General features: G+C 43.4%; 1 protein-coding gene across 1 annotated transcript in view; it reads right to left on the bottom strand.

Moving 5' to 3' along the window:
* Nucleotides 1-20,061, bottom strand: part of LOC110524273 (carbohydrate sulfotransferase 8-like) — an 82,717-nt gene extending 62,656 nt beyond the window's left edge. Inside the window, exons 1-2 of the mRNA XM_021603766.2 lie at nt 19,781-20,061; nt 1,759-1,988 (exon numbers count right to left, since the gene is read on the bottom strand). Of these exons, the coding sequence (XP_021459441.2) occupies nt 1,759-1,957 (199 nt within the window). The 5' untranslated portion in view covers nt 1,958-1,988; nt 19,781-20,061. The remainder of the gene's footprint in view (nt 1-1,758; nt 1,989-19,780) is intronic.
* Nucleotides 20,062-24,896: the final 4,835 nt, after the last annotated feature.

The following is a 24,896-nucleotide window of genomic DNA, read 5'->3' on the forward strand; positions in this document are numbered from 1 at the left end:
GAAGGATTCAAAAGGGGGAAACCATAGCAAATTTCAATAAAGACATCACAAACCAATTTCAGGGTGTTATGTATTTCCTACTGATGGTTCTCAAATATAGGCTATTTAAACATGGATTCTGATATGTTTCTTATTTTATGCCATTATATTGATCTGTGATGTGTAATTTACTAACTCGGTCATTTTCCAATGTATTTTTCTTTCACTGATCTGCTTTTCAGCTTTTTCTTGTCAACGAACACAGATATTATTATTCTATTCCACAAACGAGGTGTGCCATCTTAACCGCATGTATTTCAAACATATTCTCTTCATTACTGCACCAAATCCCAACAAATGGGAGGATAACTGCAAAGTCACGTAACTTAACAAGATACCAAAAGCACAACACTGAGCCAGATTCAATACCAAAGAGAGTTACAGTTGAAGTCGGAAGTTTACATACACCTTAGCCAAATACATTTAAACTCCGTTTTCACAATTCCTAACATAAAATCCTAGTAAAAATTCCCTGTCAGTTAGGATCACCACTTTATTTTTAGAATGTGAAATGTCAGAATAATAGAGAGAATTATTTATTTCAGCTTTTATTTCTTTCATCACATAACCAGTAGGTCAGAAGTTTAGATACACTCAATTAGTACTTTGTAGCATTGCCTTTAAATTGTTTAACTTGGGTCAAACGTTTAGGGTAGCCTTCCACAAGCTTCTCACAATAAGTTGGGTGAATTTTGGCCTATTCCTCCTGACAGAGCTGGTGTAACTGAGTCAGGTTTGTAGGCCTCCTTGCTCGCACACACTTTTTTAGTTCTGCCCACAAATTTTCTATAGGATTGAGGTCACGGCCTTGTGATGGCCACTCCAATACCTTGACGTTGTTGTCCTTAAGCTATTTTGCCACAACTTTGGAAATATGCTTGGGGTCATTGTCCATTTGGAAGACCCATTTGGGTCCATTTGGAAGACCCAATAATCTGTCTGTAAACAATTGTTGGAAAAATGCACAAAATAGATGTCCTAACCGAGTTGCCAAAACTATAGTTTGTTAACAAGAAATTTGTGGAGTGGTTGAAAAACAAGTTTTAATGACTCCAACCTAAGTGTATGTAAACTTCCGACTTCAACTGTATATCCACTCCGACTCTGTCTGGGTTCTACGTCACCCATCTGTGTCAGACAATAAGTAGAACAAATCAGCCCCAGAAATCTCAGCTGGCTCCCAGTAAGTGGCTGTTATTACTAGAGACGCTTTTGCCACAGAGATCATAGCATCCACTTGTGATTACACAGCAGGGAATAGACATAGTACAGCACAGCAATATAGTAGAGCACAAAACTGATCAAATTTGAAATAGCTTATCTATCATGATCGCTCCGACAATGGTATTCCTATTGCGACAATGGTATTCCTATTGACCAGAAGCTATCATTTACTGGACATGTATGATACCAAACATGCTTCCCAATGTATTTTCTGTTTCAGTTTGTATGCACACCCATCTTTTTTTTCCTGTGTTGATTGTTTGTGACACAAAAAACAACTAAACTCTAATGGCATGATCTAATCTGAGATCAGTAAAGCTATGTGGAGATACACCGACACCCGCATCACGCACCCTACACCTGTCTATGTCTACTTGTATTTGTCTCTACCATGCTCTCTTTCATTACTGCCTATACCAATAAACAAACTAACAAACACACGCGCACACACACATACACACCTTCACCTACATCCCCACTCACCCACAAAGTTACCTGGGGTCTGCTGTTGGAGCATGTCTGAGAGGTCCTGGAGGTGTACGAGGAGGAGTAAAGACCCGGCCCCCAAGAGCAGGAGGAACCAGAGGGAGCAGTAGAAGGAGCAGGGAAGCTTCATGATCGACACCCTCACCCTCCTCCTGCCACACAGAGCCTCCAGTAGCCTACTGGTACATCTACACTCCCCCAAGAGCATACCTGCTCAGCCTCGGCCCTGCCACGGGAACCTGTGGCGGGGAGAGAGTAATAGTTACATTATTTGCGGCACATAGTTTTTAAAAAAGACATGGCAACAGCAGAAAAGCAAATAGGCTAGTCACAATGAATACGTAATAGGTAACAGCAAATGAATAACGCTGTGTATTCAAATTGCAAACGAGTGCAGTGAATTACACCAGATATGATCAGAGGCAACAGACTGTAAAATGACCATTGGTTTGTGAAAATAGATCAGGAGTGTAATTTGTAAAAACAAAGCATACAGTAAGGTTGTGGTCAAATAGACTGGAGATGCCCAATTAAAACACAATCTAGAGAGGCAATTATTTATTTGCGACAAGCAGATTGGCAGTGTGAATACTGTGAGTACTTTCACAGATTGGTGTTGGATGCAGTGAGAGTTGAGTCTGCAGGGAAAAGAGGTGGTTAGAGCCAAGAGTGAATATTGTTAGTAATACAGCACGTGTCAGTGTGGGTGGGTGTGTGTGTTTACTATCCAGGAACCTTGAAGAACGTCCTGCTGACTGCGGGTTTCTTATTCCCAAGAGGCCAGGTAGAGCACATCTGTCTCTCTGGCGCACACTCAAAGAATACTCAGCAGGTGTGACTAGCTTTACAAATCAGGTGTCCACAAACACCCACACACACACAGGTATGCATAGGCACACACATATGTACGTTCAACTACGGTAGGTGTGATTAGGATGTCTCCTGAAACGAGACAATTCTGGGTATAAAAAAAAAAAAACATCCCTACACCTATCCCATGCTTCATCAGGTTTTTTTGTATTGGGTGTTGATTGCTTTTCCCTGGAATCCAACCACCCTCTTCTTCGAGTGGTGATTGCTTTTCCCTCTTGTGTAGCCCATAGATTAAAATGGATCAAATGGGCATTCCCATTCAAGTCAAAGTTCCCTCCCGGGTGGATGCCATTTGGTGTTGGATTTGGCAATTATACTAATTAGCTCCATGTGGTTGTGCTTTGTTGATTTAAGCTCTATGGTTTAAGTCACTAGGAACATTTACATTTATACTTAGATAGAATTAGTATTTAGAATATTCGTTCACATGGTTATGGCTTGGCCCACATATTTTATCATTATATTTCATAATTTCCTTACAATACATCCAAGCTCTATACCAGTTATTTTGTTCATGCAAATGAAATGTGCAAGTGTGCACCCACCCTTCACAGTCATCGAGCAGAAGGCTTTGACAATGGAAATCAATCTCATCCTGCTAATTAAGTAGCACCTCTGAACCAACTATTTTATTGTTCTCAGCACAAGATTGAGTTCATTTTCAATAAGCAGGCAGCGCACTGAGCTCATAAAGAGCATATAATAAAATAATATAAATTGTAATTATACTGTCACGTGACTAAGTTGATACATAATACATGTTATTTTGATTGCATTATTTAATAATTATGATGATAATGAACTGTGATTAGAAACATTAGGAGGGGGCAGGGGGTGTGGGGGGGGGGTCAGGTGATAAATGTCTAACAGGTAAGCATTACAAGACTGAATGGACAGTCTGACAATGTTAGAGTTAGAGTAATAACTCCTGACAGACAGAGAAACACAATCCAGTCTGCATCTCCACACACACACACACACACACACACACACACACACACGCACATGCACGCACGCACACACACACACACACACACACACACACACACACACACACAGAGTATGCGTTAGCCTGCCTGGAGTACCAGATGGGCAGGGTTTGTACATTGTTTTATTGGACTGTTATATTGGTTCTGGTGCACCAGCCAAGCTCAATTAAGCCCCGATAAAGTTTTTGAAATGATTTCAAATAGTTTTCGCACCAAGGTCTGGGGTTATCTGATGACATGACCTACAGACAACCACAGCTCAAGGATTACATCCATCCATCCATCACACAGCGGATCCCCGCACCATATATCCCAGAGATGGATCATCAGCACTCTGAAATAGGAAACGATTGGTCATATTGAACCACTCAGAACACCTTTGCTGTATCAATATTGTGACTCTCACTGTTATAATTTGAAGAACAAAATGGGTGGGTCCGATGAGCGCAGCTTGTGCTGTCTGCTGCTGCAATACTACCAATGAGTTATTGGTTTGGATCCGTGTACAAAGCTCTATTGGAGGAAAAACAAGAGAAAATAAAAAAGACAAACTTGTGTGATTCGCCATCGTCATTTCATGACAAACTGCTCAACAGTAGTGGTTTGAAGCCTGTTTCTCTGCAAGAAGGCCTAGCCTATATCTCCCAGTGTAGTTTGTGGTTGGAGTTCCCCTTTAAGAGTTAACCAACCGGTGGTCGTGAAGGGCAAAAATAAAAAGTGATACAATTGCAGTTTAGATGCTTATTCACAGTTCTTACGTTCTGCTGTTCTTGGCCATAATGTAAACTTTACCTCACCTCAGTTCATTTAGAGGTCAACAAACATATTGCTAGATAAACATGCACATAGAGGATACAGAGCACAATGTACTGTACTGTACTATCGCTTGCAGCTGGGCTCCACATCATGAAATGTAATATTATATGTTCAGAGAATGAAGATGGATTCATAATTTCCTTAGCTGACATTAGTGATGTGCAGTTGGCAAACAATTTGTTATTTTTGAACGGCTCTTTTTACTGGCTTGATAGTCAAGTTTCTCTTCTCCGAGTGATTTGTTCATTTTAGTAGTTTGTTTGACCTTTGCTGGCCGCAATGAAAACAGCAGGATAAATATGCGTTCCAACCACCGACTGTCTATCATACAGTCTGCGCCAACAGTCTATCATAGAGTATGCACCAACTGTATATCATACAGTATGCACCAACTGTCTATCATACAGTATGCACCAATTGTCTATCATAGAGTATGCACCAACTGTCTATCATACAGTATGCACCAACTGTTTAACATACAGTATGCACCAACTGTCTATCATACAGTATGCACCAACTGTCTATCATAGAGTATGCACCAACTGTCTATCATACAGTATGCACCAACGGTCTATCATAGAGTATGCACCAACTGTCTATCATACAGTCTGCGCCAACAGTCTACCATAGAGTATGCACCAACTGTATATCATACAGTATGCACCAACTGTCTATCATACAGTATGCACCAATTGTCTATCATAGAGTATGCACCAACTGTCTATCATACAGTATGCACCAACTGTTTAACATACAGTATGCACCAACTGTCTATCATAGAGTATGTGCCAACAGTCTATCATACAGGCCGCACCAACTGTCTATCATACAGTATGCACCAACTGTCTATCATACAGTATGCACCAACGGTCTATCATAGAGTATGCACCAACTGTCTATCATACAGTATGCACCAATTGTCTATCATAGAGTATGCACCAACTGTCTATCATACAGTATACACCAACTGTCTATCATACAGTATGCACCAACGGTCTATCATAGAGTATGCACCAACTGTCTATCATACAGTATGCACCAACTGTCTATCATAGAGTATGCACCAACTGTGTATCATACAGTATGCACCAACTGTCTATCATAGGGTATGCACCAACTGTCTATCATAGAGTATGCACCAACTGTCTATCATAGAGTATGCACCAACTGTCTATCATAGGGTATGTACCAACTGTCTATCATACAGTACGCACCAACTGTCTATCATACAGTATGCACCAACTGTCTATCATAGAGTATGCACCAACTGTCTATCATACAGTATGCACCAATTGTCTATCATAGAGTATGCACCAACTGTCTATCATACAGTATGCACAAACTGTCTATCATACAGTATACACCAACTGTTTAACATACAGTATGCACCAACTGTCTATCATACAGTATGCACCAACTGTCTATCATACAGTATGCACCAATTGTCTAACATGCAGTATGCGCCAACTGTCTATCATACAGTATGCACCAATTGTCTAACATGCAGTATGCACCAACTGTCTATCATACAGTATGCACCAATTGTCTATCATAGAGTATGCACCAACTGTCTATCATACAGTATGCACAAACTGTCTATCATACAGTATACACCAACTGTTTAACATACAGTATGCACCAACTGTCTATCATACAGTATGCATCAACTGTCTATCATACAGTATGCACCAACTGTCTATCATACAGTATGCACCAATTGTCTATCATACAGTATGCACCAATTGTCTAACATGCAGTATGCGCCAACTGTCTATCATACAGTATGCACCAATTGTCTAACATGCAGTATGCACCAACTGTCTATCATACAGTATGCACCAATTGTCTATCATAGAGTATGCACCAACTGTCTATCATACAGTATGCACAAACTGTCTATCATACAGTATACACCAACTGTTTAACATACAGTATGCACCAACTGTCTATCATACAGTATGCATCAACTGTCTATCATACAGTATGCACCAACTGTCTATCATACAGTATGCACCAATTGTCTAACATGCAGTATGCCCCAACTGTCTATCATACAGTATGTACCAACTGTCTGACATGCAGTATGCACCAATTGTCTATCATAGAGTATGCACCAACTGTCTATCATACAGTATGCACCAACTGTCTATCATACAGTCTGCGCCAACTGTCTAACATACAGTATACACCAACTGTCTATCATACAGTATGCACCAATTGTCTATCATAGAGTATGCACCAACTGTCTATCATAGAGTATGCACCAACTGTCTATCATAGAGTATGCACCAACTGTCTATCATACAGTATGCACCAACTGTCTATCATACAGTATGCACCAACTGTCTAACATACAGTCTGCGCCAACTGCCTATCATACAGTATGTACCAACTGTCTATCATAGAGTATGTGCGTGCAGGAAACTAGATTATGCTGCATGCAACATAGAAAAGAAAATCGATATGTTTGGAACTGATAATTCATCACATGGTGTCAGAATGAATGCAATTAATTGATTATTGAATGTTATCGATGGACATTCAGCCTGCCTCTGCTCAACAAACTTGAGTTTGAGAACTAATCGTTTGGGGGCCTTCTTGCAGTTTGCAAACGGCATTGTGCTAATCTCCCTCGCGGCAGTCAAGCGTTCCGCCAAGAGTCGTTCACAGCACTCGCAGCCCCCTGACGGCCAACGATAAACAAACAACTTGAAAGAATCATGATTATACAAGCCTCTCGTTCAACCATAGATCTATAAAAGTGTGCTTAAAACAATGTACATTTGTGATTGCTAGGCATATAAATAAGATTACTTCTTGATCTCTTAAAACAAGGTCTAGTTACAGCCGCAAAAGGACTAGATCTAGATCAAGAATTTACTTTATTTCTATGCCTTGCAATCACAAATGTACGTTGTTTTGAAGCACACTTTTATAAATCACAGTCACAAAAGACAGCTCCAATAAACCCTCTATGGTGAACGAGAAGTTTATAGAATAATTCTTATTTAGAGTTTTTGTTTAGTGTTCGCCGGTAGGCAGGGTTGGGGAGTAACGGATACAATCCGTTACATGTAAGGGATCACACGAAAAACTGTAACTGTAATCCGTTACATTACGAGCAAAAAAAATGTGCAATCAGATTAGATACTTTTGAAAAACTAGTTCAAGGATTACTTTTACATTCAGAAAGAATGTTTGCGGTGAAAAAAAATATTTGACACACTGTTTTCTCAATGACATTCAAATCAGCATTGACTAAATTTGCAAGTTTAAATTTGTTCCACCTGAGCGAGTCTGACCACAAGTCATAGACCACTATCACGACACCAAATGTGTTTGATCGATCGTGGGAAAGCGCAGGAATAGGCTTTTGTAGGCTATGTCTTCCAATGGTGCAACTGCTGTCGGGGTCCAAAGATTATCCAATTTGAATAAACGCTTGGAGGTAAGGATGACCGCAGTGGCGTAGCCTATGGCGATATGGATATCACTTATTATTGATATCTATTTAGCGCAATGATGTGAATCACATGCAGATTGTGATTGTTGTGGTTGTTGTGGGTGGCTGTTCACAAATCTAAATGTGTATTTGAAACCAATAATGGTTTAATTTAAGAAGATTAAACTGCCAATCAATCATTGTTTTTGAAACCAGAGGACAGCAAGTGAAAATGCGCTATTGCAACAGCTGCATTGTACAGATCCTTGCCAATGGATTAAAAGTGGGGGGTTTATTGCTCAATCTAATTCATGCTAATAAATAAAGAAATCCATAGGCCTAATGGACACATGCTCAAACTCACACCCTTTTGATAGACTTAAAGGGGCAATCTGTAGTTGCTACATCCATTTTTTGACTTGTAAATATATATATATATATATATATATACTTCCGTTCAAAAGTTTGGGTTTTGTTATCATGGAGGACTAATTGGGCTCATTGATTCGAGTTGAAAAATAAATGGAATGGCATGCTTTGATCGCTACTGAAAACTGCTGGAGAAATGTAACCACTCTCAGATTAATAGACAGAGCTATGGATGCAAGGACTGTCCATCCATGATATCAAAAGTATTGTTTTAACCATGTTATGAGGCTATACAGTGTTTGTTTACATTTACAATGTTTACAAACATTGGAGAAAAACAAGCTTATATTTTGGGTTCTCAAGGAGTGTGACAGTTGAACTAAGCTCATGAGGCATTTATAAATTATATTCTTCAAGAATCAATGCACTACCGATACTACCGAGTCTTTGTATAAAAAAAAAATATATATATATATATATATATATATATATATATATGTGCGTCCTCAATTAAACCCTAATAACTCAAATTATATTTGCTCTAACAACTTGAAACTTGCACATTAGTGTTTTCAATTGTCATGCAACTGTCTCTTTCAGCTGTAATGGATGTGTGTTGGTGGCAGGGAAGTCAGGCGCAGGACAACGAACTTGGTATAAACGGAGTCGTTTAATAAGTGCTCACAACCCCGAAAACCAAAATATACAAAATAATAAAAGTGGGTACAAAACCCGTCGCACACCAGAACATAACATACAATCAAACAATCACCGACAAGTACATGAGGAGAAACAGAGGGTTAAATACACAACATGTCATTGATGGGATTGGAACCAGGTGTGACGGAAGACAAGACCAATGGAAAATGAAAAATGGATCAGCGATGGCTAGAAGGTTGGTGACGTCGACCGCCGAACACCGCCCGAACAACGAGAGGGACCGACTTCGTGACAGTACCCCCCCCCCCCCCCCCCCCCCCCCTCAGCCGACCTTGGTGACATCCCAGAGGGCGAGGCGCAGGGCGATCCGGATGGAGACGGTGGAACTCTCGCAGCATGGAAGGATCCAACACGTCCTCCCCCGGAACCCAGCATCTCTCCTCCGGACCATACCACTCCCAGTCCACAAGGTACTGAAGGCCCCTCGCCGGATGTCTCGAATCCAGTATGGAACGAACGGAGTACGCCGGGGCCCCCTCGATGTCCAGAAGGGTTGGCGGAACCTCCCGCACCTCAGACTCCTGGAGCGGGCCAGCCACCACCGGCCTGGAACGAGAGGTTAATGCGGTAATCGGGCGGAAGCTGTAACCTGTACAAACCTCGTTCACTCTCCTCAGGACTTTAAATGGCCCCACAAACTGCGGGCCCAGCTTCCGACAGGGCAGGCAGAGTGGCAGGTTTCGGGTCGCGAGCCAGACCCGGTCCCCCGGTGCGGTGATGGTCTGCGCCAACTTTCTGGCGCAGCACGGCGCGCTGAAGGTGGACATGGGCGGCGTCCCATGTTTCCTCCGTGCACCGGAACCAGTCGTCCACCGCAGGAGCCTCGGTCTGACTCTGATGCCAAGGAGCCAGAATGGGCTGATACCCCAGTACACACTGGAAGGGAGATAGATTAGTGGAGGAGTGGCGGAGCGAGTTCTGGGCCATCTCTGACCAGGGCACGAACGCTGCACACTCCCCCGGCCGGTCCTGGCAATAAGAAAACTACCCACATCCTGGTTCACTTCTTGGTGACAGGGGGCAGTATTTTCACGTCCAGATGAAATGCATGCTCAAATTCAACTGCCTGCTTCTCATCCCCAGAAGATAAGATATGCATATTATTAGTAGATTTGGATAGAAACTCTGAAGTTTCTAAAACTGTTTGAATCATGTCTGTGAGTATAACATAACTTATTTAGCAGGCGAAACCCTGAGGACAAACCATTCAGATGTTTTTTTTGAGGTCACTCTCTTTTCAATGGGTTTCATTGGGAATCCAGATTTCTAAGGGACTTTCTTGCAGTTCCTATCGCTTCCACTGGATGTCAACAGTCTTTAGAAATTGGTTGAGGTTTTTCCTTTGTGTAATGAAGAAGTACGGTCATCTTGAACGAGGGTAACTTGAAGTGTACTGTTAGATAGAGGTGCGTGACCAGCAAGCTAGCTACAGTTTGTTTTCCTCCTGTTCTGAACACAGATCATCCCGTCTTCAATTTGATCTATTATTTACGTTAAAAAATACCTAAAATTGTATTACAAAAGGAGTTTGAAATGTTTTGGCAAAGTTTACAGGTAACTTTTGAGATATTTTGTAGACACAAGTTGGAACCAGTGTTTTTCTGGATCAAACGCGCCAAATAGATGGACATTTTGGATATATATCAACGGAATTAATCGAACAAAATAACCATTTGTGATGTTTATGGGACATATTGGAGTGCCAACAAAAGAAGTTCGTCAAAGGTAAGGCATTAATTATATTTTTGTTTCTGCGTTTTGTGTCGCGCCTGCAGGGTCGAAATATGCTTCTCTCTCTTTGTTTACTATGGTGCTATCCTCAGATGATAGCATCATTTGCTTTCGCCGAAAAAGCCTTTTTGAAATCTGACATGTTGGCTGGATTCACAACAAGTGTAGCGTTAATTTGCTATCTTGATGTGTGATTTAATGAAAGTTTGATTTTTATTGTAATTTATTTGAATTTGGCGCTCTGCATTTTCACTGGCTTTTGGCCAGGTGGGACGTCCCACATATCCCAGAGAGGTTAATTCTCTCCACCTGCACTTAACTCTCGGGGTGAACACCTGAGGTAAGACTGACCGAGACCCCCAGACATTCCATGAACGCCCTCCAGACCCTCGACGTAAACTGGGGACCCCTATCAGACACTATATACTCAGGCACACCGTAGCGCCGGAAGACGTGTGTAAACAGGGCCTCCGCAGTCTGTAGGGCCGTAAGGAGACCGGGCAAAGGGAGGAGACGACGAGACGATCCACAACGACCAGGATCGTGGTGTTACCCTGTGAAGGAGGAAGATCGGTCAGGAAATCTACCGACAGGTGCAACCACGGCCGTTGTGAAACGGGTAAGGGTTGTAACTTACCTCTGTACAGGTGCCTAGGAGCCTTACACTGGGCGCACACCGAGCAGGAGGAAACATAAACCCTCACATCCTTAGCCAAAGTGGGCCACCAGTACTTCCCACTAAGACAGAGCACCCTGTCCGACCGATGCCAGGATGACCAGAGGAGGGTGACGTGTGGGCCCAATAGATCAGCCGGTCGCGGACGGCAGATGGAACGTACAGACGCCCAGCTGGACACTGGAGGGGAGCGGGCTCTGCACATAACGCCTGCTCAATGTCTGCGTCCAGCTCCCACACTACCGGCACCACCAGGCAAGAGGCGGGGAGTACGGGAGTAGGATCCATGGACCGCTGCTCTGTGTCATACAGCCGGGACAATGCGTCTGCCTTAACATTCTGGGAGCCTGGTCTGTAGGAAAGGGTAAACACAAAATGGATGAAAAACATGGCCCACCTTGCCTGGCGAGGGTTCAGTCTCCTCACCACCCGAATGTACTCCAGATTGCGGTGGTCAGTCCAGATGAGAAAAGGGTGTCTAGCCCCCTCAAGCCAATGTCTCCACGCCTTCAAGCTCCCGGTCCCCCACATCATAGTTTCGCTCCGCCGGGCTGAGCATCTTTGAGAAGAAGGCACAGGGGCGGAGAATTGGTGGCGTACCCTAGCGCTGAGAGAGCACAGCTCCTATCCCAGCCTCAGACGCGTCCACCTCCACTCTGAACGCCAAAGAGGGATCCGGATGGGCCAACACGGGAGCCGAGGTAAACAGAGCCCTCAGGTGACTAAAAGCCCTGTCCGCCTCAGCTGATCTCTGCAAGCGCATCGGGCCCCCCTTCAGCAGTGAGGTAATGGGAGCCGCTACCTGACCAAAACCCCGGATAAACCTCAGGTAGTAGTTGGCAAACCCTAAGAACCGATGCACCTCCTTTACCGTGGTGGGAGTCGGCCAATTACGCACGGCTGCAATGTGGTCACTCTCCATCGCAACCCCTGTAGTGGAAATGTGATACCCTATGAAGGAGACGGACTGTTGGAAGAACAGGCATTTCTCAGCCTTGACGTACAGGTCATGCTCCAACAGGTGACCAAGCACTCTGCGCACCACTACACTCTGTCCTTGCAGGTCCCTGAAAATATAGTCTACAAAGGCTTGGAAGACTGATGGCACATTCATCAACCCGTACGGCATGACAAGGTACTCATAGTGCCCAGAGGTGGTACTGAAAGCCGCCTTCCACTCGTCTCCCTCTCGGATACACACCAGGTTGTAAGCGCTCCTGAGATCTAATTTGGTGAAGAAGCACGTCCTGTGCATTGACTCTATCGCTGTGGCTATGAGAGGTAGCGGGTAACTATACCTCACAGTGATCTGATTCAGACCCCGATAGTCAATACACGGGCGCAGACCTCCCTCCTTCTTCTTCACAGAAAATAAACTTGAGGAGGCAGGTGAAGTGGAGGACCGAATGTACCCCTGACGCAGGGATTCGGAGACATATGTTTCCATAGCCTCCGTCTCCACCTGTGAGAGGGGATACACGTGACTCCTGGGAAGTGGAGCGTCTACCAGGACATCAATCGCACAATCGCACCGTCGATGGAGTGGTAATTGAGTCGCCTTCTTCTTAGAGAAGAGCCAAATCGGTATATTCAGGGGGAATGCGCATGGTGGAGACCTGGTCTGGACTCTCCACCGTAGTAGCACCAACGGAACCCCTAAACACCTACCTAAGCACTCTCGCGACCACCCCGTGAGAGCCCTCTGTGGCCAAGAAACAGTGGGGTTATGACAAGCTAACCAGGGTAGGCCCAGCACCACGGGAAACGCAGGAGAGTCGATAAGGAAGAGACTAATTCTCTCCGTATGAACCCCCTGCGTCACCATGCCCAAAGGCGTGGTGACCTCCCTAATCAACCCTGACCCTAATGGTCGACTATCTAAGGCGTGAACGAGGAAGGGCACATCCACAGGAACGATGGGGATCCCTAAACTATAGGCTAAAGCTCTATCAATAAAATTCCCAGCCGCGCCTGAATCGACGAGCTCCTTATACTGGGAATGTGGGGAAAACTCAGGGAACGTGACAGACACAAACATATGTGCAACAGAGGGCTCTGGGTGAGAATAGTGCCGGCTCACCCTGCCTGCTGCCTCGATACCTAGAGGGACCAACCCGGCACCGATCGACAGTGTGACCTCTGCGGCCACAGATGGTGCACGAGCGGGAACCCCCTGCGGTCTCCCTGCGCACCGCCCCTCCCAGCTCCATGGGTATCGGAGAGGGGGTGCGGGAGGATGGAACCACCAGACCCCGATCTGAACGTCCGCGAGTACCCAGCAGGTTGTCCAGCTGGATGGACAGGTCCACCAGCTGGTCAAACGTGAGGGTGGTGTCTCTGCAGGTCAGCTCCCGACGGACGTCCTCACGTAGACTGCAGCGGTAATGGTCGATCAGGGTCCTGTTGTTCCATCCCGCGCCGGCAGCCAACGTCGCAACTCCCTCTCTCCACATGGCGTTGGCCCACTCCAGGGCTTTCCCGGTGAGGCACGAGACGAGGACACCCTCTCACAGCCCGATGGAGCCAGGTGGACGGTGGCCAGATAGAGGTCTAATTGCAATAAGAACCCCTGGCAGTTCGCAGCCCTCCCGTCGTACTCCTGGGGCAAGGAGAGACAGATCCCACAGGGTTCAGGCGGGAAAGGGGCGCTCAGGAGAGACCCTGGTTGTGCTGGTGAAGGCGCTGGAAGAACTCCCTGTCTCTCCCAACGGTCCATTGTCTGGACAACGTGATCCATGGCGGCGCCAAGATGGTGAAGCATAACTGCATGCTCCTGGATGCGCTCCTCCACCTCACTGGTTGGGGTACCTTCTCCTGCTGACTCCATAGTTTCAGGTCGGTGATTCTGTAATGGGTGTGTGCTGGTGGCAGGGAAGTCAGGCGCAGGAGAACAAACTTAGTATAAACGGAGTCGTTTAATAAGTACTCACAAAACTCTGAAAACCAAAATATACAAAATAATAAAAGTGGGTACAAAACCCGTCGCACACCAGAACATAACATACAATCAAACAATCACCGACAAGTACATGAGGAGAAACAGAGGGTTAAATACACAACATGTCATTGATGGGATTGGAACCAGGTGCGAAGGAAGACAAGACAAAACCAATGGAAAATGAAAAATGGATCAGCGATGGCTAGAAGGTCGGTGATGTCGAGCGCCGAACACCTCCCGAACAAGGAGAGGGGCCGACTTCGGCGGAAGTCGTGACATCAGCTTGCCCATCAGCCAGCTACAGGTTCAATGCTGCTTGCAGCTATATTATTCTTTCTATGAGCTCTCATATCATTTTTGCCATTTCGTGTGATTTTGGATAACATTTAGCCATGCTAAATAAGGTTGGGGAATGAAAAAGGGAAATAAATCACTGTGAATTAGCCTTAGCGGAGTTGCAAACAACTGTAAGTTCCAGTTTTCAGGATGGAAGAGTGCCTGTTTCGAAGGCTACATTCCGTCTTAACTCCCCCTTCACATTTAATGGATTGGCTGAACAGTTCAGAAGGGAACCTCCCCTGACAGTTTTTTTCTCTCTTCTCGTCAAGACCAGAATGTCGGGGATCTAGTTTTAGGCGTTTCTTGTACGCCTGGCTACATTAGGTTAGTGTGAATTAACGTCATGTCATGCTCCCAAGGGAGCGCGGAAATTGAAAGCGGCACAGTTATCAAATTGCTTTGGAAAACACTATTTTAACATCACTTTTTCTTGCACTCAAGTTCCATACATGGTATAGCATCCTGATCTGAAAGAAGTTGTACTTGAACCCTTGTACCCAGCTTGTACCCTTTCGTGAACTCTGAAGACTGAATCATTTCAACCAAGCTATTTTCCTTTATAAGATATATAGTGTATTCCAGTATGAGTCAATATGATACATTTTCCTGTAGTTTGGGCTTTATTGCTTTGTTGCCACCATATGAAAGCCCTTTATGGAAGAGAGGAGAAGAGAAAGACTGGATGCTGTTTCTTTTATCACAAAGCACCACAGCTCTTCCTAATCAACAGCTCTTCCTAATAAATGTGTCAAGGTCAGACAAAGGTCCGTGATTAGAAAACTGCTAATGTCATTTCACAGATTCATCCTCACGTCAAACTATGAGCTACTGAATAGAGTCAAATGATTCTAGCAACGAGGCAATTTTCCATTAACAATAGAGTTGAACGACAGAGTTAGGATTCAGCCTTGAGAAAAATGTAATAATGTTCTTGTATCAACAGAAAAATGTCAGCTCCTACTCAGTGGTATTTGTCAGATGGATTCTCAGATGAAAAGCAATTGACACTGTCAATCAATAAAGTGTGTCCATGCCTGAAATGGAACCCAAGTGATTACACAACACGGCCTCACTATTCACACCTCTTGACTTTTTCCACATTTTGTTGTGTCACTGGCCTACACACAATATCCCATGATGTCAAAGTGGAATTCTGTTTTAAGAAATGTTTACAAATTAATTTTAAAAAAAATGTAAAGCTGAAAGGTCTTGAATCAATAAGTATTTAACCACTTTCGTATGGCAAGCCTAATTAAGTTCAGGAGTAAAAATGAGCTTAACAAGTCACATAATAAGTTGCATGATTTTTTAATGACTACCTCATTTCTGTAGCCCACACATAAAATTACACTACATTACCAAAAGTATGTGGACACCTGCTTGTCAAACGTCTCATTCCAAAACCATGGGCATTAATATGAAGTTGGTCCCCCCTTTGCTGCTATAACAGCCTACACTGTTCTGGGAAGGATTTCTACTAGATGTTGGAACATTGCTGCAGGGACTTGCTTCCATTCAGCCACAAGAGCATTAGTGAGGTCGGGCACTGATGTTTGGCGATAAGGCCTGGCTCGCAGTCGGTGTTCCAATTCATCCCAAAGGTGTCTGAAGGGGTTGAGGTCAGGGCTAGTCAAGTTCTTACACACCTGTCAGCGACAGGTGTGACAGAAATAGCCAAATCCACTCATTTGAAGGGGTGTCCATATACTTTTGTATAAATAAATATAGTTTCTGTAGTTTCCTCAGTCAAACAGTGAATTTGAAACACAGATTCAATCACTAAGACCAGGGAGGTTTTCCAAAGCCTCGCAAAGGGTACCTGTTGGTAGATGGGTAAAAAAAAAAAAAAAAGCAGACATTGAATATCCCTTTGAGCATGGTGAAGTTATTAAATACCCTTTTGATGGTGTATCAATACACCCGGTCACTACAAAGATACAAGTGTCCTTCCTAACTTAGTTGCTGGAGAGGAAGAAAACTACTCAAGGATTCCACCATGAGGCCAATGATGACTTTATAACAGTCAGAGTTTAATGGCTGTGATAGGAGAAAACTGAGAATGGATAAACAACATTTTATTTACTCCACAATACTAACCTAACTGACAGAGTGAAAAGAAGAAAGACTGAACAGAATAAAAATGTTCCAAAACATGTATCCTGTTTGAAACAAGGAACTAAAGTAATAGTGCAAAAAAATATGGCAAAACAATTAACTTTTTATCTTGAATACAAAATGTTATGTTTGGGGCAAAACCAACACATTACTACCACTGTGTACCACTGTGTAACGTGTGCGCTAATTTAATAAACAAAACAAGAAACATGAACAATGCACAGACATGAAACGGAAACAGACGGAAACAGAAACAATGACGCCTGGGGAAGGAACCAAAGGGAGTGACAGATATAGGGCAGGTAATCAAGGAGGTGATGGAGTCCAAGTGAGTCTGATGACACGCAGGTGCGCGTAACGATGGTGACAGGTGTGCACCGTAACGAGCAGCCTGGTAACCTAGAGGCTGGGGAGGGAGCACACGTGACACACTGTTCATATTTTCAAGCATAGTGGTGGCTGCATCATGTTATGGGTATGCTTGTAATCATTAAGGACGTAATAAACCAGACACTGGGAGATGAATTCACCTTTCAGCAGGACAACAACCTAAAACACAAGGCCATGTTTTCACTTTGTCATTATGGGGTATTGTGTGTAGATGGGTGAGACTATATCTTTTTTTTAATTCATTTTGAATTCAGGCTGTAAGACAACAAAATGTGGAATAAGTCGATGGGCATGAATACTTTCTGGAGGCACTGTAAATCAGCTTCTTCCTTAGTCTCTAAAATATAATTCATTTTGGTTTCCGGAGAGCTTGGAACCCTTCAAAGGAATTCATAGGAACATAGTCAACCAAAACAAACACAGACAACTTGAGAGAAGAGGAGCTAAAGTAACTCCACTTCACATTAAAGCACTAGAAATGACTTGTTCTAAAACATCACAGCTCTCTGAGGACGCTTAGCAACTATTAGGATAGTGCTAAAATATGCATCAGGGATCCCTGGAGAGTCTTGATTCTTCCAAATGGGAGGAAGCCATTGAACACCTCACATTCCTAACCAAGATGCTGCATCCCAAATGGCACCCTATTCCCTATATAGTGCACAACTTTTGACTAGGGTCGATTGCGCCACGTTTGACGAGAGCCCTACGGGCCCTGGTCAAAAGTAGTGGACGACAAAAGGGAGCAGAGTGCCATTTGGTGACACACGCATGAATCCATCCGGATCACCTCTGTCCAGTCCCGTCCCACCAAACAACCACAATCTAGTGACAGTAAAGGTCTTTGTGGGTTGACGCTGCTGCTACTCTCTGGGCCAGGTTATGTTGACTTGGAGAGACAACAAAACAAGCAGCTGCGTCACCTTTCTTTCTGCGTCTGACGTAAGGGGATCTTTTACAATGTATCATTAACGGATCTCAGTTCTTTGGGGGGATTATTTCACATCCCAGACGAACAATCAAGTCGTGTCGCTTTCCTCATTAGAGGAAGATGGAAGTATACATTTTCCTCTGTGAGAGGGGGCGTAATACACTAACCTTTTAAAGGTCTTTATGATAACTGAATCCTAATACAGATTTAGTGAACAGCACACTTCAAAGAAAGTGGGTTTGAAATTAAGCTTGGTATTTCCAGCTCATGTTGTGGTGCTATAGTTAATGTAATGCCATTTAGGAAGCTATATGCTATCAGTAGTCTCTAAAATACTACCACCACTACCATAGTACCATAACATATATCAGCTCATGACGAATTGGCTAATACTGTCATGATATATAACGTTTTCTGTGTAATTGTTAAGATTGGTCATCACTGTACAGACCGGCATAGTTCACTGCTCTTACAGTGTACCAACTGCAGTGTGTGTGTGTGTGTGTGTGTGTGTGTGTGTGTGTGTGTGTGTGTGTGTGTGTGTGTGTGTGAGTGTTTGTGCAGATTCCACAGATGCACAGCCCTGACCGGAGTACACAGATTCCCAGGCCAGGGGCCATGAGGTGCCCACAGCACAGAGAGGATGAGACTATTTATAGCCAGGAGGAGAGAAATAATTCAGTGTGATCAGAGCGCAGGTCATTCACGTCTTCTTTTGACAGAGGAGACAGGAAGAAGTGAAAGGATGTATATCCCCTCTCCTCTCGTTCCCTCTCTACCACTACTCTCCATTCACGACAGGGATGATATCTGTTTGTATCCCCTCTGTCTCCTTTCTCTACCACTACTCTCCATTCAGGACAGGTCATTCAAGTGTACTTTTCACAGAGGGGACGGGTGAAAGACGACTATCCCCTTTCCTCTCTCTCTCTCTACCACTCTCTCTCAGTCTTTATTCATGACAGTGGGGATAGGTCCTCTCTCTTTCTCTCTCTCTCTCCACCACTACTCTTCATTCATGACAGAGGGGATATGATATGTGTTAGATTCTTTATGGCTCAATCCCCAGTCCCTTCTGTGAGCTGTCAAAGAGAGACACTTTGGAGATATTGATGTCTTCTTCCTCTGAATAGTGCCGCACAGCCAATGCCTGGCAAACAATCATGATATGATTTCTTAATCTAAACCTATGGCAATGAATGAAACTTGACATGGCTGTATATCCTTCAGCTTGCTAGGTTCACATATAAACTGGGTGTTTGCGTAACATGGGGACTGACTGACTGACTATCAGGAAGTCTTTCAATTTAATTTAAATGAAGGTATTTATTTAACATATCTCCCATATCTCCAGAGAACTTATGCACAATGCCATTCCACAGTGAAATGTCAAATGAAAAATCAGGAAAATGTGAACAAATAAAGCAGCCTACAAGTAGTTTTATCCTATAGAAGCCGTAACACAATGCAGTGTTTGGTATGCATGCAAAACATATAATTTCCTCTTTTGTTGAAATTATTTCGAAATACAAAACAATACAAAATAAAAGCTCATTCTTTTCTCATTCAGATAGCCTGGTTTTCACATACAGTAGTTACCGAAAAATATACACGGACCATTTCAGCATACATAGGTGATGGCCTATAACATTGTATATAACATTGTAATAACGTGGTAATAAGGTGTTATTTCCCAACTCACCTCGGTTGCAATCACCATCAGGCTTGGACGCTGAGAAGAGCTCGCGCGTGTCTGTAGAGTCAATTTCCTCCCGCTCGAGGTTGTTGATTTAGCATCACGACTGAAAACTCAGATTTCGCATATGTTTGCAAATACCATTTTCACCAAATGTACCTCATTGCTTCTCGCCATACCTTCCAGTAACTCAGTCACCTTTTTGGTTGTGTCTGCTGAAATCAATTATTAGTGCTAGTGAGGGCTGCAGAGTAGCTCGAGGGTGAGAGAAGTAGACTACAAGGGCATTTTGCCAAATGTGTGAGTGGCGCGCAGCGCTCGCCGCCCGCATCTCCTTGCTGCTATTTTTTGCTCTCTACGTCCCTGGCAGTCCCGTGGGAAAGCTATGCCGCTGATACTGCCGGCACTGCCAAGCAACCGCTACAATAATAGCCCGCACACGCGGCGAATCTACATGATTCGATTTTTTTTCCATCTGATATCTACCTGCTGTCTAATGTAGCAGGCGGTCCATGACGAATGCATCAAGTGTACATTTTATAGGCGCATAATCCTTTCAAATAGGCTATATGTATTTTTGAGTCTATCATATAAAATGTATTGTGGAAAGTACCGTAAAATAAGAAACTAGAACATTTCATTGTTGATCTTTCACCTTCACTTTTCTTTGGAATGGCCAAAAAAATAAAACTGTCTTGTGCGAATGAGTGCTGTGTCCTTTGCTTGAGATAAAGCTTTGTTTTAAACCTGAAAACCACTGTCTGTCATCCCTTTTATTTACAAGATGAAGAGGGAGATGAACACCTTGCTTAAATAAAATAGCATTTTGTGTCGAAACAGACCACGCGGACAACACCTAGTAAATGTCATAGAGCTGCTGTGCGTGAAGAGGGCACAACAAAACCTATTCCCCCTCAGGAGACTGAAAAAATTTGGCATGGGTCCTCAGATCCTCAAAAGGTTCAGCTGCACCATCGAGAGCATCCTGGTTGGTTGCATCACTGCCTGGTATGGCAACTTCTCAGCCTCCAACCACAAGGCACTACAAAGGGTAATGCGAACAACCCAGTACATCACTGGGGCCAAGCTTAACGCCATCCAGGACCTCTATACCAGGCGGTGTCAAAGGAAGCCCCAAAGAATTGTCAAAGACTCCAGCCACCCTAGTCATTGACTGTTCTCTCTGCTACCGCATAGCAAGCAGTACCGGAGCACCAAGTCTAGGTCCAAGAGGCTTCTGAATAGCTTTAATTTATTTCTGATTACTTTATTTCTTATTCTTATCCCGTTTTTTAAAACTGCTTTGTTGGTTAGGGGCTCGTAAGTAAGCATTTCACTCTAAGGTCTTACACCTGTTGTAGTCGGCGCATGTGACCAATAATATTTGATTTTATTTTATTAGTGACAAACACACCGTTACAGAGATTGACACAGACAACATACTGTATTTGATCACCCTCTGCTGGTTTAGTTGGGTACATTTTGAGCCTACAGTACACAAGCCTACACTCACTGACAGTTTGTCGATAGCCTTTGTCCGTGGAGGTAGAGGTCTGCGGGGGACTGCATTTGATACCGCACCAGCTGGCTTTCTGTCCGACTCCCACCCGCTACAGCAAGAACTGGTCCAGTCCCGAACCCAATCACAGTCTAGCCATGTTATTTTAGGCGTATGTGACGCAGCTCACTTGCCAGCCATGGTCCCAGCAATTTTGCGCCCTATAGGCAATATCAAAATGCAAAACATAACCTAATAAATGTGTTAAATTACCAGAGTGGCCCATTATATTAGGCTATCGGTATTACTAGTCTTAGTTTAAAGAGAGAAGAGTTAGAGACACTTGCACTTTCTCGATTTTCGGGAACAGGGAACAGAGACACATGGGTGATCAATATGTATGTGTAGGCCACGTAGTAAACTAGCCAAACCATATTTAGGGAGTACATTTCCTTGGACAGATAAACTGCCCGTTTCTCTTTGCCCATGCAAAGGCTATGAGCCTACGCTCTTTAATTGTGAACAGAATCGGCACTTCTGCATGTAGGTTAAGAAGCCTCTATTAGGGTAAGTAACTACAAAGGAAAATAAATGGCTATTTTTTTACATATATTTAATTGCTTGTTTTTTTGCACTTAACAGTCTCCATATATACACTACCAGTCAAAAGTGTAGACACACCTACTCATTGAAGGGTTTTTCTTTAGTTTAGCTACTTTTTCTATAGAATAATTGTGGACATTAAAACTATGAAATAACATATATGGAATCATGTAGTAACCAAAATAAATGTTAAACCAATCTAAATATAGATATAGACAGCTTTGCACACTCTTGGCATTCTCTCAACCAGCTTCACCTAGAATGATTTTCTTGAAGGAGTTCCCACATATGCTGAGCACCTGTTGGCTGTTTTTCCTTCACTGTGGTCCAACTCATCCCAAACCATCTCAATTGGGTTGAGGTCAGGTGATTGTGGAGTCCAGGTCATCTGATGCAGCACTCCATCACTTGGTCAAATAGCCCTTACTATAAGTGCACAAGGTGAGATCCATACGCAGACACAGGAGGTAGATGGTTTGAGTCTTTGATATTTATTATAATCCAAAAGGGTAGGCAAGAGAATGGTCGTGGACAGGCAAAATGTCAAAACCAGTTAAGAGTCCAGGAGGTACAGTGTGGCAGGCAGGCAGAATTGTCAGGCAGGTGAGTACAGGGTCCAGAAACAGGCAAGGATAAAAACTGGGAGGACTAGCAAAAAGAGAATAGAAAAAACAGGAGCACGGGAAAACACGCTGGTTGACTTGAAAATACAATACGAACTGGCACAGAGAGACAGGAAACACAGGGATAAATACACTGGGGAAAATAAGCGACACCTGGAGGGGGTGGAGACAATCACAAGGAACAGGTCATTGGGTCATTGTCCTGTTGGAAAACAAATGATAGTCCCACTAAGCGCAAACCAGATGGGATGGCGTATTGCTGCAGAATGCTGTGGTAGCCATGCTGGTTAAGTGTGCCTTGAATTCTTAACAAATCACAGACAGTGTCAACAGCAAAGCACTACCACACCATCACACCTCCTCCTCCATGCTTTACAGTAGGAACCCCACATGTAGGGATCATCCGTTCACCTACTCTACGTCTCACAAAGACACGGCGGTTGGAACCACGTGTTTGGAACCACGGCGGTTGGAACAAAAAATCTCAAATTTGGACTCATCAAAACAAAGGACGGATTTCCACTGGTTTAATGTCCATTGCTCGTGTTTCTAGGTCCAATCAAGTTTCTTCCTCTTATTGGTGTCCTTAAGTAGTAGTTTCTTTGCAGCAATTCAACGATGATGGCCTGATTCACGCAGTCTCGTCTGAACAGTTGACGTTCAGATGTGTCTGTTACTTGAACTCTGTGAAGCATTTATTTGGGCTGCAATCGGAGGTGCAGTTAACTCTAATGGACTTATCCTCTGCAGCAGAGGTAACTCTAGGTCTTCCTTTCCTGTGACGGTCCTCATGAGAGCCAGTTTCAGCACAGCTCTTGATGGTTTTTGCGACTGCACTTGAAGAAACTTTCAAAGTTCTTGAAATTTTCCGGATTGACTGACCTTCATGTCATAAAGTAATGACAGACTGTCATTTCTCTTTGCTTATTTCAGATGTTCTTGCCATAATATGGACTTGTTCTTTTACCAAATAGGGCCATCTTCTGTATACCACCCCTACCTTGTCACAACACAATTTATTGGCTCATATGCATTAAGAAGGAAAGAAATTCCACAAATTAACTTTTAACAAGACACACCTGTTAATTGAAATACATTCCAGGTGACCACCTCATGAAAATGGTTGAGAGAATGCCAAGAGTGTGCAAAGCTGTCATCAAGGCAAAGGGTGGCTACTTTGAAGAATCTAAAATCTAAAATATGTTCAACACTTTTTTTGCTTACTATATGATTCCATATGTGTTATTTCATAGTTTTGATATCTTAACTATTCTTCTACAATGTAGAAAATAGTAAAAATAAAGAAAAACCCTTGAATGAGTAGGTGTCTCCCAATTTTTGACTGGTACTGTATATACATTCATTTTTTCAACTGGTTGCGGGGGACCTTCAGACAAGTCTTGTGAAGCCTGTGGGCTTCCTAGTGCAAAACAATGTACGTGTTCGTGAGAGTCTCACCTTTCCACAGAGGCGTCATATTTGTGTGTAACCCAAACTGTTTTGACGCTACAGACAGAAGTTGGCAGAAGTATGTATTATGCTAATCCGATTTCCGTAGGTGCGTGGACATCAACTCTAGGGGTTAAAACATTTCATAACAATAACAATAACTTAACACAAAGGCATTTTCCAATCATGTTTTATTGACACAGAGGTCGCAAATGAATCCCACGCCAGTTAAACTTGAGCATATCTCGTGGATACATCTCGCACCGTGTCCAGTCCCCACCGGTAAAAGAGAAGAGCTCAAAGAGAAGAGCTCGTTACAGGACAAGCATTCTTCATTCCCTCCTTTTAGGGTGTTTGTTGTGGTTTTGGAAACTGGAACAACCTTTTTCAGTGGCGCCACAGCTTTATTCAGTGCCACAGGTTTCTTTCTCCCTTTGTTTATTTCCTTGTCTCTTAGTTTCTGTTTCCTACCAACATTCAGAGCAAGGTCACTGTGGGTGCCGGGAAGGATGTGGAGTGGAGGTAGTGGCGGAGGTAATGGCAGGCATAGAGGTCATTGTGGGTGTGAAGCAGCTCAAGCCAGACTGTTTGCTTGTGGGATTTTTTTATTTTTCAATTTTTCTTTGTTATTTTAGATATATTTTTTAAACCTTTATTTAACTAGGCAAGTCAGTTAAGAACAATTTTTATTTACAATGACTGCCTACACCGGTCCCAATCACGGCCGTTGGTGATACAGCCTAGATTCAAACTAGGGTGTCTGTAGTGACGCCTCTCGCACTGAGATGCAGTGCCTTAGACCGCTGTGCTATACAGATGGATAATTCTGGGTGACGCTTCATAAAGCCTTATAACCAGTCTATGCCATCCAACCACTTTTCTTTATTAAATGTGTTTTGGATTCCCATCCTCATCCTCTCCGGTAAGTTTTCCAACATCTCATAATTTT

This window comes from Oncorhynchus mykiss, chromosome 1 (assembly GCF_013265735.2).
Source record: "Oncorhynchus mykiss isolate Arlee chromosome 1, USDA_OmykA_1.1, whole genome shotgun sequence".
Classification (NCBI taxonomy): Eukaryota; Metazoa; Chordata; class Actinopteri; order Salmoniformes; family Salmonidae; genus Oncorhynchus; species Oncorhynchus mykiss.